The sequence below is a fragment of the Schistocerca cancellata genome, chromosome 6 (assembly GCF_023864275.1).
Source record: "Schistocerca cancellata isolate TAMUIC-IGC-003103 chromosome 6, iqSchCanc2.1, whole genome shotgun sequence".
NCBI classification, from domain to species: domain Eukaryota; kingdom Metazoa; phylum Arthropoda; class Insecta; order Orthoptera; family Acrididae; genus Schistocerca; species Schistocerca cancellata.
In genome coordinates, this window is record NC_064631.1 from 217,293,804 (window position 1) to 217,313,037 (window position 19,234).

Genomic DNA, 19,234 nt, shown 5'->3' on the forward strand with positions numbered 1-19,234 from the left:
TCCGCCGTCCACCTAACCTTCGTAACCTCTTAGTTCATCCCTATGAAATCCCCAAACCACCTTCCCTACCCTCTGGCTCCTATCCTTGTAACCGCCCCCGGTGTAAAACCTGTCCCATGCACCCTCCCACCACCACCTACTCCAGTCCTGTAACCCGGAAGGTGTACACAATCAAAGGCAGAGCCACGTGTGAAAGCACCCACGTGATCTACCAACTGACCTGCCTACACTGTGATGCATTCTATGTGGGAATGACCAGCAACAAACTGTCCATTCGCATGAATGGACACAGGCAGACAGTGTTTGTTGGTAATGAGGATCACCCTGTGGCTAAACATGCCTTGGTGCACGACCAGCACATCTTGGCGCAGTGTTACACCGTCCGGGTTATCTGGATACTTCCTACTAACACCAACCTATCCGAACTCCGGAGATGGGAACTTTCTCTTCAATATATCCTCTCTTCCCGTTATCCACCAGGCCTCAATCTCCGCTAATTTCAAGTTGCCGCCACTCATACCTCACCTGTCATTCAACATCATCTTTGCCTCTGCACTTCTGCCTCGACTGACATCTCTGCCCAAACTCTTTGTCTTTAAATATGTCTGCTTGTGTCTGTATATGTGTGGATGGATATGTGTGTGTGTGCGAGTGTGTACCCGTCCTTTTTCCCCCTAAGGTAAGTCTTTCTGCTCCCGGGACTGGAATGACTCCTTACCCTCTCCCTTAAAACCCACATCCTTTCGTCTTTCCCTCTCCTTCCCTCTTTCCTGATGAGGCAACAGTTTGTTGCGAAAGCTGAATTTTGTGTGTATGTTTGTGTTCGTTTGTGTCTGTCGACCTGCCAGCACTTTCATTTGGCAAGTCACATCATCTTATATATACCTAAAAACAAAGATGATGAGACTTACCAAACAAAGGCGCTGGCAGGTCGATAGACACACAAACATACACACAAAATTCTAGTTTTCGCAACCAACGGTTGCCTTGTCAGGAAAGAGGGAAGGAGAGGGAAAGACAAAAGGATTTGGGTTTTAAGGGAGAGGGTAAGGAGTCATTCCAATGCCGGGAGCGGAAAGACTTACCTTAGGGGGAAAAAAGGACAGGTATACACTCGCACACACACACACATATCCATCCGCATATACACAGACACAAGCAGACATTTGTAAAGGCATAGAGTTTCGCTGGTTTGGAAGTGGGTTACGTATTATTACATATTATTGAGTATATATCGGCAGGATAAAATTGAATACTGGATTACGGTAAAAAAGGAGAAGGTGAATAGAAAGTGAAACTGCTGACAAAAACAGAAGGACGAAATAAGACGACAGAAAAGACTACGAAATGTAACAGTGACAATAACAATAACAATAACAATAACAAACGTGATTGTTGGGTTCAAATTAATGATATGAATATAATAGAGGGAAACATTCCACGTGGGAAAAATATATCTAAAAAGAAAGATGATGAGACTTACCAAACAAAAGCACTGGCAGGTCAATAGACACACAAACATACACACAAAATTCAAAATTCAAGCTTTCGAAACCAACGGTTGCCTCATCAGGAAAGAGGGAAGGAGAGGGAATTACGAAAGGATTTGGGTTTTAAGGGAGAGGGTAAGGAGTCATTCCAATCCCGGGAGCGGAAAGACTTACCTTAGGGGGAAAAAAGGACAGGTATACACTCGCACACACACAATATGGATATATAGGGATATGTGTGTGTGTGTAAGTGTACACCTTTCTCCCCCCCCCCCCCCCAAGGCAAGTCCTACCTCTCCCAGGACTGGAACGACTGGGGGGGGGGGGGGGGGAGTCGTTCCAGTCCCGGGAGAGGAAGGACTTGCCTTGGGGGGGGGGGGGGGGGGACAGGTGTACACTTGCACACACACACATATCCCTATATATCCATATTGTGTGTGTGCGAGTGTATACCTGTCCTTTTTTCCCCCCTAAGGTAAGTCTTTCCGCTCCCGGGACTGGAATGACTCCTTACCCTCTCCCTTAAAACCCACATCCTTTCGTCTTTCCCTCTCCTTCCCTCTTTCCTGATGAGGCAACAGTTTGTTGCGAAAGCTTGAATTTTATGTGTATGTTTGTGTTCGTTTGTGTGTCTGTCGACCTGCCAGCACTTTCATTTGGTAAGTCACATCATCTTTGTTTTTAGGTATATATATATATATTTTATTTTTCTATTTGAATATATATATATTGGTGGATGGATATGTGTGTGTGTGCGAGTGTATACCCGTCCTTTTTTCCCCCCTAAGGTAAGTCTTTCTGCTCCCGGGACTGGAATGACTCCTTACCCTCTCCCTTAAAACCCACATCCTTTCGTCTTTCCCTCTCCTTCCCTCTTTCCTGATGAGGGAACAGTTTTTTGCGAAAGCTTGAATTTTGTGTGTATGTTTGTGTTCGTTTGTGTGTCTGGAAACCCACTCATACTGATTTGTACCTGCAAGCATCGAGTTGCCATCACCCATTGCAAACCTTGAGTTTGCTTAAAACGCTTGTTCATAGAGCTCTTACTGTCTCAGATCTAGATAGCTTATCTCAAGAACTCGCCCATCTAAAGACAGTATTCAGCGAAAATGGGTATTCCATCTGGCAGATTAACAGGGCACTAACAGTTAAAACTAAGAAGCAGGAAGTGAATAAAGAGGAGAACATGCCGGAACAATCTTTAGCGTTTCTTCTTTTCGTTGGGAACACTTCGTTTAAAATAGCAAGAATCCTCCGAAAATTTCAGGTAAAAGTGGTTTTCCGCCCACCATCGAAGATTGCGGACCTTGTGGGATCAGTTAAGGACAATCTGTTACTACGAAAGGCCGGAATTTACAAGATACCGTGCCAATGTGGTATGGCTTACATAGGTCAAACCACACACACCGTGAAAGAACGCTGCACTGAACATCAACGTTACACCCGCCTTTTGCAGCCAAGCAAGTCCGCTATTGCTGAACATTGTATTTCTACTCGACATTCATTAGAGTATGAGAAAACATTGATTTTGTCCACAGCAACGTCTTTCTCGGACTCCATTATTAAAGAATCCGTAGAAATACGACTGGCGGAAAATCTGTTAAACTGTGACAGCGGCTACCAGCTGGACAGTGCATGGAATCCCATCATCTCCACGATTTGCTCAAATCGAAGACGACAGAGTGTGTCGACGGCCGTGGCAAACAGCAACGCAGAGGGCGACTGAGTTCCGCTATTCTACCAGCGAGGGTGCTGCCGGTGGGCAGTGTTGGTTCAACTATCAAGTTTTCGACGCATGCGCAGAATAGTTACAGTATGCTATATACTGCAGAGCGGAGGACATTATCGCCAGTCTGCGATGGCTCACCTGAAGATGACTGGCAGGTGCCCAGTTGAAATATCGTGCGAAGTATTGAACGATGACCGGCTGCAAGCCCGAAATTTGTTTGAACAGATAGCTTGTTGTTTGTCATGCCCACATAGAATGTAGCACAGTGGTTGCAGCTTAGCTTGTAGATCACATGCCCAGTTTCACAGGCAGCCCTGGCTTTGATGGTGTAGGTGATGCTGGTGACTGGAGTGAAGAAGGTGGTGGTGGTGGGAGGACGTAATGGACAGGTCTCGCATCTAGGTCTATTACAGGTCATGAGCCTTGAAACAAGGGGTTTGCAGCGGAGGTCCTACAGGGATGGATGAGGATATTGTGAAAGTTTGGTGGGTGTCAGAATACCACTGTGTGAGGGGTGGGAAGGATAGTGGGTAGGACATTCCTCCCACTGCCCACCGAACTTACACAATATCCTCATCCATTCTTGCACAACCACTGCTCCCAACCCCTTGCCTCTTGGCTCGTATCCCTTTAATACGCCTAGACGCAAGACCCATCCCATACATCCTTCCACCATCACCTATTCCATTCTGGTTAAAAGCATCACCTATCTTGTCAAGGACAAGTCTACCTGTGAAACCAGTCAGGTGATGTACAAGCTAATCTGCAACCACTTTACTGCATTCTACATGGGCTTGATAACCAACAAGGTGGGAACTCTTCCTGCAATATATTCTACCTTTCCATAATCCTCCTGACCTCAACCCTCGTTAGTCATTGCCTACCCGTCTAGCCCCTTCCCTGTTCCCATTCCAGCACTACACAGCCCTCTGTTCCATCAATGCACCCACAGTCTTTCTACTTCTCTTTTCTTCCACTACCTCCCCTCCCCCTTTCTCTCCACCTAACCTCCCGACTGCACCTAGCTGCCCTACCCTCTCTCCACCTCATCCCTGTATGCTTCCACAAGCAGCACTTTACCATCCCCCACCCCCACCCTGCTATCCCTCCCCCTCCCCATCATACCCTCCTCCTCACCCCCCACAAGCGGAAAGCTCACTTTCTGAGAGTCTTTTTGTTGTGCCTATCTGTGACTGAGCATCTCCACTATAGGGTGCGTAGCAACTATGCTTTTCATAAAAATGTAATAGCCAAGGAAACTGAGAAATGTACATCACTAAGAAGAAAGAACACATCAAGATGATAAGGCAGCTCATATAAACTGCAGTAAAAATTGTAACAGGACATCCTCCTCTAGCATTACTTTACCTCAACAGTAGTTGATGATGTCAATATTATTTTTATTATTTTTTTTTTCAAATTTTGGACAGGTCAATATCATCTCAGTTGCTTTTTTGAAAACCTTCATATAATTTTATACACAGTATGTTATATTTCAACCAAAAATTTATGAAAAGGAATGACTTTATAAAATATTTTAGTTTTGATGTTATAATCGATAAATACTAGTTTTGAATGTACAGTTAATTTTTTTTTTACATTTGAAATTATGAATTATTTGCACGCTTAACACTCGAGCGCCACTTTTCATAACATGAGCGGGCGTGCGGCGCACTTTGTACACATTAAAAGAATAGGTTTTCTTATGTTACCAAGGTAAGTCAAGTATGATCAAAATCACAGTTTAATCTTAGTTTATTTAAACAAGGAGAAAATAAACTTCCATAATATGAGCTAAACTACTGTTTTATTAAACAATAACAAAATAAATTTTCACTATAACTCTATGTTGCCAAGGACATGTGTTAAAGAGACAGTACTGACGCATTCAAAGCATTAAATAGTGAAGTTGCATCAGATCTCTGTCATCTGCTTATTCAGTCACTAATTATCTCATAGACAACTGCCTCAATGTGAGATTACGTTACTAGTTCATAACTAGGGTAATTTTTTTTAACCGATGGTAAATTTTTTCTCGCCAAGCACGCTTTGTGTTTTATATTACTGCTGCTCACTTGGTGATATGACAACACAATTTATCACTGTGTTACCTGAAGAAATACTGAAGGAACAGGTATAGGCTTGCATTTGTGAAACAAAAATGGAACTACACAAAATCATTTTATTTTTGGTTGGCATACTTAGTACTCAGGCACGCTCGCTCAAGCGTTAAAATTTCGATTATTAATTACGCAATCCTGTACTCTTTACTATGTTTATTTCTGTATTCATTTATGAAATAATAATTGAAATTGATAATGTGCCAAAACTTGTAGGAATTCATTTGTTAAGAAAAATTGTAAACCCTTGGGAATACTGTTACTTCCACAGAATGAGGGAGTTGTAAGCTTGCCTCTGATTTGTTAATGTAAAAAATTGAAATACTGTGTGATGTACTGAAATGGGAGAAAATCAGTGGAAACTACGTTCACATAAAAAAACTTCTGCAACAACAATCTTCCAATTTATGTAATACAAACCACCCAAGAGGACCTGATGTTAGATTTTCAGCTTTAACACTCAGATCCTTAACCAAGAAGAACTGGAGACGTCTCAACATGACAAGCTAAGTAAACTAGAAAGTTTACTGTAATCTCCACTCCTCTCAAATCTTCATAAAATATTTTGCTTATTAATTACTTGGGCTGGGTGTTGTTTAATGTGGACAATAGATGGAAGAAGGGAGGAGGGGGGAGATTACAAGATACATCAGAATATGCTAGAAGCAATGACATCAACTCCAATGAACAGAAGATAAACAGAGACAGCATTGCAGAATAACAAGTCCATTGAGTAAACTAAGACCAAAAATCTAAGACGTAGCAAATTCAGAACCAAGCCATACAATAACACGGAGAAATCACAACTGACAGTGGAGCTATTTTGCTTCTGGCTTTAAAGGGCACAATCAGTGACCACACACACTTAGAAGCCTGCCCCTTACCACAGAAAGAGGTCCTTTTCATGAAGCTTTGTGGAAGTGACTGTCTTTCTTAAGATAGATCTTGCTGATGTATATTCGCTGATCTCACTAGATGAGGAATCGTAATGTATTATGGTCATCAGCTGTCGCTTTGGCTTATACAAATACAAGCACTTGCCCCATTGATCTCTTCCACGCCGGTAATCTTCCAGACATATCTGGAACAGTTAACCATGTCCATCTCTGCTTGTACTATCTCGGTGACTTAATTGTCAAGGCACTATGTGTCACAACCATGTGGGCAATCTTTGTACCCTCTTTACTACATTACATGATGCAGGCCTCAAGTGTCGCACGCACACACGGCAGTTTTTCCAGGAGCTAGTGGACATATGGTCAACAAAGAAGGGGGCCAGCACACTGACCACAACTTGCTGCCATTGACACTCTACCCTATCCCAAAAACTCCCAGGAGCTGCAAGCTTTTTTGGGAAAGGTGAATTATTTTTCTATGTTTGTTCCACATACAGCCCACATTATGCATCTGCTCAACTAGTTGTGAAGGAAGGACATTTAGCACAGGTGGACAGTTGCTTGTGAGATTGCTTTCACAACTTGTTTTACATTGTTATATATAAAAGAGCCACAGTAGATTTTTGTTTCTTACAAGTGCTCTATAGATGTTGAGCAATATTCTAGGGTGCCCTATGACACACAACATAATGCTCTAATTATTTTTACAGCTTTTTCACAGTGCTATGACTGTGTTTATGACTAGAATGTTAAGAATATTTTAATACACAATTGTGACAATTTGTACCACTTCTATGAAAAATGAAAGAGGAAGTTCTGTGTGTTAACATTATAAGAAACACATTTGTAAATTTTGTGATATAAAACCAATATTGATAATAAATCTTATGTCACACACTTTCTTTACAGCTTCCTAGTAGAAGTGAACTAAGTTCAGTACATAGTTAAATTTCATCCTCTGAAACACTAACTGTAATGAGTCAGAGGACATAATATTGCATAACAGTCGATTTAAGTGCTTACTCACTTAGTACACACAAAAGCATCATGGATATACTCAGCGACTCTAGTGGCAGATGCTGCAAGGGAGACTTCTGCATCAAGGTCTACTTTACTTTTAAAATTCTGAGAGCATTCGGTCTTAGAAGAGGCAAACAATTTATTGCTTTCTCCTAAGTACATCTTGTGAAACAACCATGAAGGCAAAATCAGAGATTAAAACCCACTTGAAGGCTTCCCATCAGTCGCTCTTCCCACTGACCATTTGTGACTGGAAGAAGGAAAATGATACATACTCTCTGCCAAACACCGTAAGTTGGCTTGCAGAGTATAGATGCAGATGTAGGTAGGTTCTACTGAGAAAAAGCCAGACGTGCTGCACTGCTGTTGAAACTGCTCGTCATATTGTATAAAGTTTTAGTCTTCAGTTTCTTGTTTTAAGGTTTATTTGTGTTAATATTTGCTGTAAAAGTAACTTATTAGTGAATTTTCATTCATCTCAGGCTTTGCTTTTGTGTTATTGACTCGAGTGGTCTGTTATTCATGGGTGTGCTTACATCATTCATCCAAGTGTCACACCTCAGTAGTGTGTTTAAATTTCGTGGCATGTGGTTGCATCTGTTGCGGTTATAAAGCTAAGTACTGTCAAAGTTGTTTGTTCACTGTATTAGAAAATTAAACTTAGTAGTTTTCAATTGTTCATCCAAATATTAGCAGTGTTTTTACATTTTGCAGAGTGCAGTTGCAGCTGTAGTGGTTCTTAAGATCTGACTAAGTTGTTTGTGCACTGTTACACAATTATTAAATTTCATAGTTTTCAACAGTGTCTATTGCTCTTTGTGGTGAAATAAAAGTTTAATAAACTTTTGGAAACACTCACTGTGTTTTTTAGAGTTTTCTGTGCGTCAAAGTCATTTAGTAAATTCCGTGCAGTAGTTTTCAGCTGACATTTCTTAATTGTTTCTAATGAAATATTTCGGTAAAATTTTCATTCACTGTTTTAAGTTAGTTGAGTGTTCCAGTGGCCACTTGAATTTTTGGTTTTAGCTAATAAATTTTGTGAAGTTTTGTTTGTTTGGTATTAGTAGTTGTTTATTAGTATTGATAAAATTTGTTGCTTTCTTATTAGACAGAAAATTTCAAGATCACTATTGTTAGTTCTGTAAATAGTTCTACTGGTGTAATTTAACTTAAGTAATGTAGATCTTTAGTTTTTTTTCAGTAACTGTAAAATTTTATCACAAGTGAGAAGTGTGGGCTTTGTCGTAGGTTTGTGAGTAGTGGGTTATGGTTTGGGATTTGTTCAAAGTATTTTCATTGGGGGAAATGCAGTGGGGAAGCCAGTTGGCATTCTAGTAAGATTCTCTCCTGGGAATGCAGAATCTGAAGTAGAATTAAACTGACAGAGGAGCAGGAGTTTAAGATATGTGCCTCTTCAGGTGCAGTTACAATACACAAAGGAGGAACTAGATAGGTTGAGGTAAGTGAAGGGTGCTGGGTAATGGGAACTGACAGTCGGCAAGAAGGCAGTTAGGAGGAGGAGGAGGAGGAGGAGGAGGAGGAGGAGGAGGAGGACGTGGTGGTGGTGGTGGTGGTGGTGGTATTCAGACAGTTGTATTTTGTGTTTATGCAATAGGTTTGGCCAACTGTCAGAGATGAGTGGAGAGGAACCTCTTGTAGCTGTAGGTGTAGATGTAGGTGTAGGAAACATGCAGCAGTCCTCAGCAGTTAGGAGGTCTAAGTCAGTTGCAAAGTCTAACAGAAAGAAGAAGGCTCTGCTGCTAGGTAGTTCGCACGGTAGAGCCAGCAGTTGCAGGAAGTGTTGGAGAGTGAGTACCAGGTCACCAGCATTGTGAAGCCTATTTCAGGTGACTGACAGAATAGGGGAGTTATGTAGGAATTTTACAAAAGAGGATCAGGTAGTGACAGTGGGTGGAGTGGGGAATAGTCTTGATAGGGACTGGGAATATGATGTTGGCAATGACGTGGTAAAGATAGCTACTCAAACTGGTGGGACTAAACTGTTTCAGCGTCGTGATCAGCCTCATCTTAATGCAGCTGTTAGGCTTGTTAACATGGGGCTGGAGAAGACACTGACGGCAGAGGCATGGGTCACATTGCAGTGGTGTCAGTTGAGACTATCAGTTGATTGGGTTTCACTAGGCATGGTCTGCACCTCAATAGGTATAGGAAGGGGAGGCTGGCAAAGGTTATAGGTGACAGTGTAGTGGGTGGTGGTGTGATCACTCATGGAAAAATTCCTGTACTAGTTGGTGTTAGAGCTGCACCTTTTTTTAGATTGAAGTCAGCTGATATGTATAACTAAGGAATCACGTTAAGTGGATGTCAGGTTCCCAAGTAGAGAAGGAATCAGCAGATTTCATCCAAATATAAGAAGTACTACAGATAAATTTAGTGAACTGCTTACAGATGTTGACTGAAATTATTGGTATATCGGAGCACCACTTAAATAATTTGACAATTCAGAGGTTTCCTTTACCAGGATACAGATTAGCAGGCTGTTTTTCAAGGAGTTCCTTGTGGGATGGGGGAGTGGCTATGTATGTAAACAACAATATTCCATTTGAGATGTATCACGGCACAGCACTGAACAGATATTTGAATGTTATGCAGGGGCAGTTGAATTTGTGGAGACTAAACTTCTAATTGTTGTTGTTTATAGATCCCCCAACTCTTTGACTTCAGAGCATTTCTGCTCAAGCTAGAGAGGGCTCTTGGTTCACATTATAGGAACTTTCAAAAATTAGTTACATGTGGTGACTTCAATATTAATTTTTTATATGATTGTGCACGAAAAAGGATGTTGGTAGATCTCCTAAACTCATGTGATCTGATGCAGACTGTTTTTTCCAACTATGGTGCAGGGGAACAGTAGCACAGCCATAAACAATATTTTTATTCATTCTTCATTACTAGATGGGCATTCTGTTAGTAAAAGGGTGAATGGCCTTTCAGACCATGATGCACAAATTTTAACACTAAAAGGCTTTTGTACTCAAACAAATGTCGCATATAATTACAAACTATGTAGGAAAGCTAATCCAACAGCAACAGAGAGATTTTTAAACTTCATTAAGGAACACGAGTGGCAGGACGTTTATAGTGCCGATAACATATATGACAAATATAATGCTTTCCTTGACATATTTCTCATGCTCTTTGAGGGCTGCTTTCCATTAGAACGTTCTAAATGGGGTACTAGCAGTAAAATGCAGCCTGGGTCGCTGAGTAGTGGGATAAGGATATCATGTAGAACAAAGCGGGAATTATATCAAACTATTAGAAGTAGTCACAACTGAGCTACAGTAGCCCATTACAAACATTACTGTAAGGTGCTTAAAAATTTTATTAGGAAAGCAAAGAGTATGTGGTATGCAAATAGAATAGCTAATTCACAGGATAAAATTAAAACCGTATGGCCAGTTGTGAAGGAAGTGTCTGGTCAGCAGCACAAGGTCGACGATATTAAGTCAGTTTTCAGTAAAAATATTTCTGTTACTGATAAGTCAGATATATGTACAGTGTTTAACAATCATTTTCTGAGCACTGCTGGTGAATTAAATAAAAAATTAGTTTCTACAAGGAATCAAATAACTCTCTTGGCAAATGCCATTCCGAGATTGATGTCTGAAATACTTGTCTGTGATTCTGACAAGGGGGACATTGAGTCAATAATTAAATCACTGAAGACTAAGGACGCTCATGGATATGATGGAGTGCCTAGCAGATTATTAAAGTACTGTGCTGCACATGTTAGCCCTGTATTTAGCTATATTTGTAATTTTTCCTTTAGAATGGTCAGTTTCCTGAATGATTAATGTACTCAGTTGTGAAGCTGCTTTTTTAAAAAAAAGGGAGAAAGGGATAATGTAGACAATTTTAGAACTATTTCTATGCCATCAGTGTTTGCTAAAGTTATTGAAAAGGCTGTGTGTGCAAGGATAACTGATCATTTTATATCACATAATTTGCTATTGAATGTACAGTTCAGCTATAGAAGTCATTTAACAACTGAAAATACTATATTCTCTTTTCTTTGTGAGGTACTGGATGGATTAAACAAAAGGTTTCAAATGCTAGGCATATATTTTTATTTAACTAATGGGTTTGATTGTGTTGATCATGAAAAAATGCTCCAGAAGTTGAAGAATTGCAAAATATGGGGAGCAGCCCAAATCACCTCCTACTTCAACAACAGACAGCAAAAGGTCATTATTCTCAGTGTTGAGAATGGCTGTGATGTGGGGTCTGAGAGGGGTACCGTCAATTGGGGGGTGCCCCAGGGATTGGTGGCGGGGCCTGGTGGGGCCACTCCTGTTTCTTATCTGTATAAATGATATGCCCTCTACTATTACATGTAATTGTAAACTATTTCTGTTTGCTGATGACACTAGCTTGGTAGTAAAGGACGTTGTGTGCAACATTGGCTCAGTTTCAAATAGTGCAGTTCATGACAAAAGTTCATGGGCTGTAGAAAATAAACTAATGCTAAATCTCAGTAAGATTCAGTTTTTACAGTTTCTAACACACAATTCAACATAACCCAATGTTAATTTCAGAGAACGATTAGTGAAACTGAACAGTTCAGTATGTCATACGGTATTATATTTTGGGGTAACTTTGCCCATTCTAAAAGGACATTTCTGGCTCAGAAATGGGCAGTTCGGGCAATAAGTTGTGTAAGTTCACGAACCTCTTGTCGACCCCTTTTCACTAGTCTGACTATTTTGACATTGGCCTCTCAATATATGTATTCTTTACTGTCGTTTCTTGATAACAAGATCAGCTTATTCCCAAGAATTAGCAGCTTTCACTCAGTTAATACACGGCAGAAATCCAATCTGCATTTGGATTGCACTTCTTTAACTTTTGTGCTGAGAGGTGTGCAGTATACTGCTGTGCAGTATACTGCTGCTTCCATTTTCAAGAAGCTACCAGAAGAATTCAAAAATCTTGGCAGTAATCCAAGCGCTTTCAAATCTAAACTGAAGAATTTGCCCATGGGTCACTCATTCTATTCTGTTGAGGAGTTCCTAGAAAAATCAACCTGATTCTTATGTTATATTGTTTATTGTGTTTAAGTAAACTTATGGTTTGACTTTTTTGGGTTCATAAATATTTTATTTTTTGTTGGTTATTACTTTTATGTTGCAATTTCATGCACTGACATGTTCTATGACCTTGGAGATTTGCTCCTCAATTTGATCCTAAGGAACCAGACATGTAAATAAAAAATAAATAAAAATAAACATAGACTTGGTTCATGTTAATGCTGAATCCTCCACATATTTCTCCATGGTTAAGGAACACAGTTTTTGAAAAAAAAAAAAAAAAAAAAAAACCCACGTTCTACCATGTATATTTTATGTATTAATCATTTCATTTATAAGATGATTTATCACTCCCACAGCTGTAACAAGTGTCCTGTGCAGTACCTTATAAATAACATAAGTATAAAGTAATTAAATTAAATTACCAGGTGACGTAAGCTGTCCATCTTCAGAGAGCATTTCGAGACCTTCTAATGAGCCACTGTCATCATTTGCTGTTAATAACGTTATGTACTCTAGCTGGGTGGTATCTTCTGCTGTCATATATATGAAAAAAAAATGATACTTTCAGTTATGTTCACTGACAAAATACCATAGATACTGAACATGCAGTTAAAATTACTTAATAATAGCCATATATACTTACCTAAAACTGGTGTATGAATTTTCAGCATATGTTGCCTTAAACTAGATTTCATTGAATAACTGCGATTACACTTTTCAATGGGACAACAAAAAGTTGCTTTTGCTTGCTGATCACCTTTTGAAGCATTATGTTTTTTAGCGTGAACATACAAACTACTCTTTGCTGAAAATTTCTGGCCACAATCTGGAAGTAGTAAATTCTGTACATGAATAAATGAACTGCATGAATCACAAAGTTTTTTTTTAAAAAATGTATATGCATCATTATGTTGTCTAATGTTGACATTAAATTGCAAAGGTCAGCGTTTACTAAAAAGCAAAGTATTAAAATGCATGATAAAAAATGCATTAAATTTGTAAATAAATTTACCAGTTAATCCACTAGGAACAAATTTCTGTTGTTTGTTAATGTTGAAATCCATCCTCATGTACCACCAAGGTTATAATTGCTCTGCTGTTTCAGTTACTGTTGAACAATGTGATCTCACTGGCTTGTATGACGACAGGACTGCATTCGGTTGGTGCATGGGACAAGATCTTTATTTCTGTCATACAATAACTTTCAATTGGTTCATTACAAGCAGTGTTAGTCTTAATTTTACGAAACTGTGTTTTAGCCTGTTCTAAACTAATAATGGAGAATCCAGAATGGAATAATGATAATATTATGAAAAGGATAGATTGCTACTCAACATATAGTGGAAACGTCAAGTCGCAAATAGGCACAACAACAGGCTATGGTCTCGGCGGCCAGAAGATGGTGGTTATATGTGTGTGAGTTGCATTTGCATGAATGTGTGTGTGTTTATGTTGCCTAATTTGGAAGAAGGATATCTGGCTAAAAGCTTAGTTGTTTGACAGTCTTACTGTTGTGCCTATCGGCAATTCGACATATCCGCTACATGGTGAGTAACAATCTATCCTTTTCATAATACTGTCAAACTAATATTAATACACAACTGGCCATTAAAATTGCTACACCAAGAAGAAATGCAGATGATAAACAGGTATTCATTGGACAAATATATTATACTAGAACTGACGTGTGATTACATTTTCACGCAATTTGGGTATCACGCAATTTGGGTACATAGATCCTGAGAGTTCAGTACCCAGAACAACCACCTCTGGCTGTAATAACGGCCTTGATACGCCAGGCTATTGAGTCAAACAGAGCTTGGATGGCGTGTACAGGTACAGCTGCCCATGGAGCTTCAACACAATATCACAGTTCATTAAGAGTAGTGACTGGCGTATTGTGACGAGCCAGTTGCTCGGCCACCATTGACCAGACGTTTTCAATTGGTGAGAGATCTGGAGAATGTGCTGGCCAGAGCAGCAGTCGAACATTTTCTGTATCCAGAAAGGCCCGTACAGGACCTGCAACATGCGGTCGTGCATTGTCCTGCTGAAATGTAGGGTTTCACAGGGATCGAATGACGGTTAGAGCCACGGGTATGGCGATGACAAATACACGCTTCCAATGTGTGTTCACCGCGATGTCACCAAACATGGATGCAACCATCATGATGCTGTAAACAAAACCTGGATTCATTCGAAAAAATGACATTTTGCCATTCATGCACCCAGGTTCGTCATTGAGTACACCATTGCAGGCACTCCTGTCTGTGACATAGCTTCAAGGGTAACTGCAGCCATGGTCTCCGAACTGATAGTCCATGCTGCTGCAAACGTCATCAGACTGTTCGTGCAGATGGTTGCTGTCTTGCAAACGTCCCCATCAGTTGACTCGGGATCGAGACGTGGCTGCACGATCTGTTACAGCCATGTGGATAAGAAGCCTGTCATCTCGACTGCTAGTGATACAAGGCATTTGGGATCCAGCACGGCGTTCCGTATTACCCTCCTGCCCCCACCAATTCCACATTCTGCTAACAGTCATTGGATCTTGACCAACGCGAGCAGCAATGTTGCGATACGATAAACCGAAATCGCGATAGGCTACAATCCGACCTTTATCAAAGTTGGAAACGTGATGGTACGCATTTCTCCTCCTTACATGAGGCATCACAACAACATTTCACCAGGCAACACCGGTCAACTGCTGTTTGTGTATGAGAAATCAGTTGGAAACTTTCCTCATGTCAGCACGTTGTAGGTGTCGCCACCAGCGCCAACCTTGTGTGAATGCTCTGAAAAGCTAATCATTTGCGTATCACAGCATCTTCTTCCTGTCAGTTAAATTTTGCGTCTGTAGCACGTCATCTTCGTGGTGTAGCAATTTTAATGGCCAGTAGTGTATTTATAATATGGATAGAGAAAATCTATCAAGGTAGAAGGAAAATTGTTTCGCATTCCTGCTTCTGACAAAAGGGAGGAAAAAACTGGAGTATAGGAGACTGCTAAGGCTTCCTGATACTGTTAATGCCCCCAAATTATAAGAGACATACCAGACGGGAAGATGGAGGTAAATGGACCATTTTATCCCATTAGTTCTTTTGACCCTTGGACAAAAGTGATAGCACATTTTCCGTACGTTGCTTCCCTTTTATGGATAATCTTCTGGTGAAATGGAAATATTGTAATGCTGTGTATGGTAAAAAAATAAACATCCACTATAAAATACATGTGATACAAATGGTTATAATAAAAGATATGCAAAAATATGGCTTGACTGCTGATGATAAATGTTTAGGAAGACAAGTTTCAGACAAGAAACAAACACAGGTGTTATTCATGGTAGTGTATTTGTTCCAATTCTGTTATCTAAGTATGCCAATGACTTTCCAGGCAGTATAAGATATGGAGAAAAAGTTTACTTTGCTGACAACAGAAACTTCAGTCACTGATAAGACAACGGAGCTCCTATTAGAGAAAGCAAATGATATCCTCAAGCGTCTTTATGAATGGACACTATACAGTAAATAATCAATGAAGAAAAAGTAACCAACTTTAGGATAAAGAGTGAAAACAATTCTGTTACATTAAGCATAGATAACACATCTTCAGACTGTGTAACAAACATGAAGTTTTAATGGGAGGTAATGATTGTCAATTAACATGGAATGATCGCACATAGACATTGGGGAAAAGCATGTTATGGGTAGTCTCGGATTTTATCATCAGTTTATAACAGTGAATGTCTTGTGTTGACATTCTATTCCTATGTACAATCAGTTCTTAGCTATGGGATTCATTTCTGGGGATCGAAGGCACAAAACATGGACAGTTTTTAAACTGGAGTAATGGGCTGTAAGAATAATAACTAGTAATAGTAATCAGGTTCACTGTGAAGAATTCTTTAAAAAACTGGCATCAGTGCTGCACCAAGTGAGTTCGTCTACCAATCTTTGGTTCCTTCATGGAAAACCTAATTAAGTTTTTTTTTGTTGTAAAAATAAGACTGCACCACTTGTGCTTTACTTTGTAGTTTAAAGACCATTATCTAGATGAAGACATACATATGTCAGGATGCCTGAAGTATGCCACTAGATAATGGTGTTGTGGGCCAAAATTGTGTCTGCGAATGGGGAACAACAAATAACAGCAGGCATTAGTTGACAACAAGTTTATTCCACAACAAGGGAAAAGCTGAAAGCTGAATAATACAGTACTACAAAGACTGAGCTAGAGCAACCCTTGGGATTGCAGTCGGCAGAGTCCGTGTATGACAAGTCGGCAGAATCCATGTATGAGACCAAGGCTGGAGTGCTGTAAAGCAGAATCCCTTAATAGTACGGTACCAGAGTGCCGAATGGTGTAGCATTGCTTTATTAGGAGTATTGCAGTCCAATGTGAGACTGCTGGAGTGAGATGCTGCATACACTTATAATGCCCCCGGTAACATAGGAGAATACGTGACGTCGAGGAGTTGACTGCAGCACAGTACAGCATGATAGGTGCAGTACAGTCTTACAGCTATTTCATGTAGGTACAATAGCCAGGAACTGCTATGTTACCGTGGAGACAGCTATGTGCATGGGCTGTGCTTGCCTGTCCAAGTGGCCAGTACTGCACCTGCACTAAGAACAGATAGACTTGGATTGTATGATGTGACCTGTGGCCGTGAGGCAGCTTGCACCATCGTGTAGGCATTGATGATACCACAGAAATCAGTCATGGCTTTAATTAAAAATGAAAGTGCAACTGATGCCAAAATTTTCTCCAAAACAGTTACCACAGTCGTGGAACTGTAACCAAGATGTTCCAAATGCCGGACAAGAAACTACTAAGTATTTCACTACTAGTTCTAAATGTAATCAAGGAACAAGAGCCAGTTTGGATTTACATTAGTTTGGATTTACATTTACCAAGGAAAAACAAAAAACAAAAATCTCAAAACTTTTTTCAATCAGGGAATATGACTGTAAAATAAATTGCCCAATGAGATAACAAAGATTACTAAAATATAGGCTGACCCTTTCAGACCTCCCACATTTTGGAGGCCCACAGGAAAAAAAAAGTAGTAGATATGATGAAATTGCACCATTTGCTAGAGCATTTCAAAGAATCTATACTTGAATGCCAGGCATGCCAACTGTTGCTCCCAAAATGCAGCACATGTGAAAATGGCAATTCCACAGCAGTGTGCACAAGCAGTGGTATGGTTGGTATAGTTAGCTGACACAAAATCGCCAACTGCTGTACAGACATTGCCATAGGTATTAAGGATGTGATTCGTCTGATGTGAAAATGATTAAGGAATGCTATTGTTAAGTTTCTGGCAAATGGAAGTGTTCTGGAACATTCTGACGGTGCATGTCTTGGTGTTTCGGAAGAGATAGTGGACGACACAAGACAAGTGTTTCTCAGAAGCCTGTGTAACTCAATTCTGCACGCATCTAGGCAACTTAATGTACCCTGAGCAACACTGCATCATGTAGTATACCAGCATCTTTATTTGTATGCTTACAAAGTGCAGTTTCTGCAACACCTGATGCTGAACAACAAACTATGCTGACAAAAATTTGCTATGGATATGCTGCAGCCAACTTCCTGGAAAGATGTTTATTTTCAGGTGAGGCAACCTTTTACGTATCAGAAATTGTTAATCAGCATAATGTTCAGATTTGGGCCTTGCAATATCCGCTAGCAATCAATGAACATGTTCATGATAAGTCTAACTGAATGTTTGGTGTGGATAATGCGTGACAGGATTCTTGGACCATTCTTTGCAGTAAACACAGTGAATGGGTCAGCGCATCTTGGACATGGAGGACATTCTGCCTGGTCACCACCTTACCCCAATATTACCTTGCTGGATTTCTGCTTGTGCGGGTTCATGAAGGATCACATGTATGCGACCAAAGTGGATGATATTCCTTTCTTAAGACATCATATCACTGATGTGATTGCAACAGTGACAGATGACATTTTACAAAGAACATGGCAAGAAACTGAATACAGACTCAATATTCTTCATGGTACAAATGGTTTACATTTAGAGGTTTGCTGACAATTGTTAAATAAATTCTTTGGGATGCTTTAGCATATGGAGCAATATCATTATCATATCTACTGTATGTTTCCTCCCCATTGCAGTCACACAAGAAACAATGAACAATTGGTTTCATATTTTACATGTCTCAACAATAGGACTGTTGATATTTTTAAAAATATCGGCAATCCGATACATTGATATTTAAAAAAAATATAATTATTGGCTCTCGATATATCAAAAAAATGTATCAATAAATTTTACTGCTGGTTTTAGAGCTGTATATTTAAATATTGATTTCTGCAAATCAACAAGCTAGCAGCCTGCCTGTCCACCTTAGAGCAAGAATTGAATGGAAAATGATGTGCGCATTCACACTTGGCAATAACCACTTTGCCAACAATGTTAACTGCAGGAAAGTAGCACAATAAAAGGCGTCTGATGGGTCCGTCATTCAGTTTCGTCACATTTTGGATTTGTCTGGAACACTACATATTGATTTCTCTGTGGTTTTATTTCTGCAAATGTCAGCGATCTAGCAGCTGTAGAGTCAAAATTGCATGGTGTAGCTAAGCGTTACAGTTTCTGTTGGTAGCACTGAGTGCCAATAACGTCAGAATTGTCCCTCACATGTCTCTGCCTACTGCAATGACCAATCTTGTTATTTACATTTTTCTTCATCACTTTCAACAAATGTTTTTGAAGAATGCCGATGTGAAGAAATGGTGCACTAGGTATGTTAATTTTTTTTCATGCAACTGGTGTGCTGTTTCTTCACATTGGAAATCTTGTTATTCCATTCGCACCGCCACCCTCAGTGCAACTGGAGTTGTTCTTTTATGCCACATATACTTGCTTCACACAGTCAAAGAGAAAGATTGGATG

General features: G+C 39.9%; 1 protein-coding gene across 3 annotated transcripts in view; it reads right to left on the reverse strand.

Annotated features, from left to right (window-relative positions):
• LOC126190890 (uncharacterized) overlaps window positions 1-19,234 on the reverse strand; it is a 136,296-nt gene that overhangs the window by 22,323 nt on the left and 94,739 nt on the right. For 2 of the 3 annotated variants that reach the window (XM_049931500.1, XM_049931498.1), the window contains exons 7-8: window positions 12,953-13,135; window positions 12,732-12,842 (exon numbers count right to left, since the gene is read on the reverse strand). In XM_049931500.1, the coding sequence (XP_049787457.1) occupies window positions 12,732-12,842; window positions 12,953-13,135 (294 nt within the window). The remainder of the gene's footprint in view (window positions 1-12,731; window positions 12,843-12,952; window positions 13,136-19,234) is intronic. The other variant, XM_049931499.1, reaches the window with a different exon arrangement.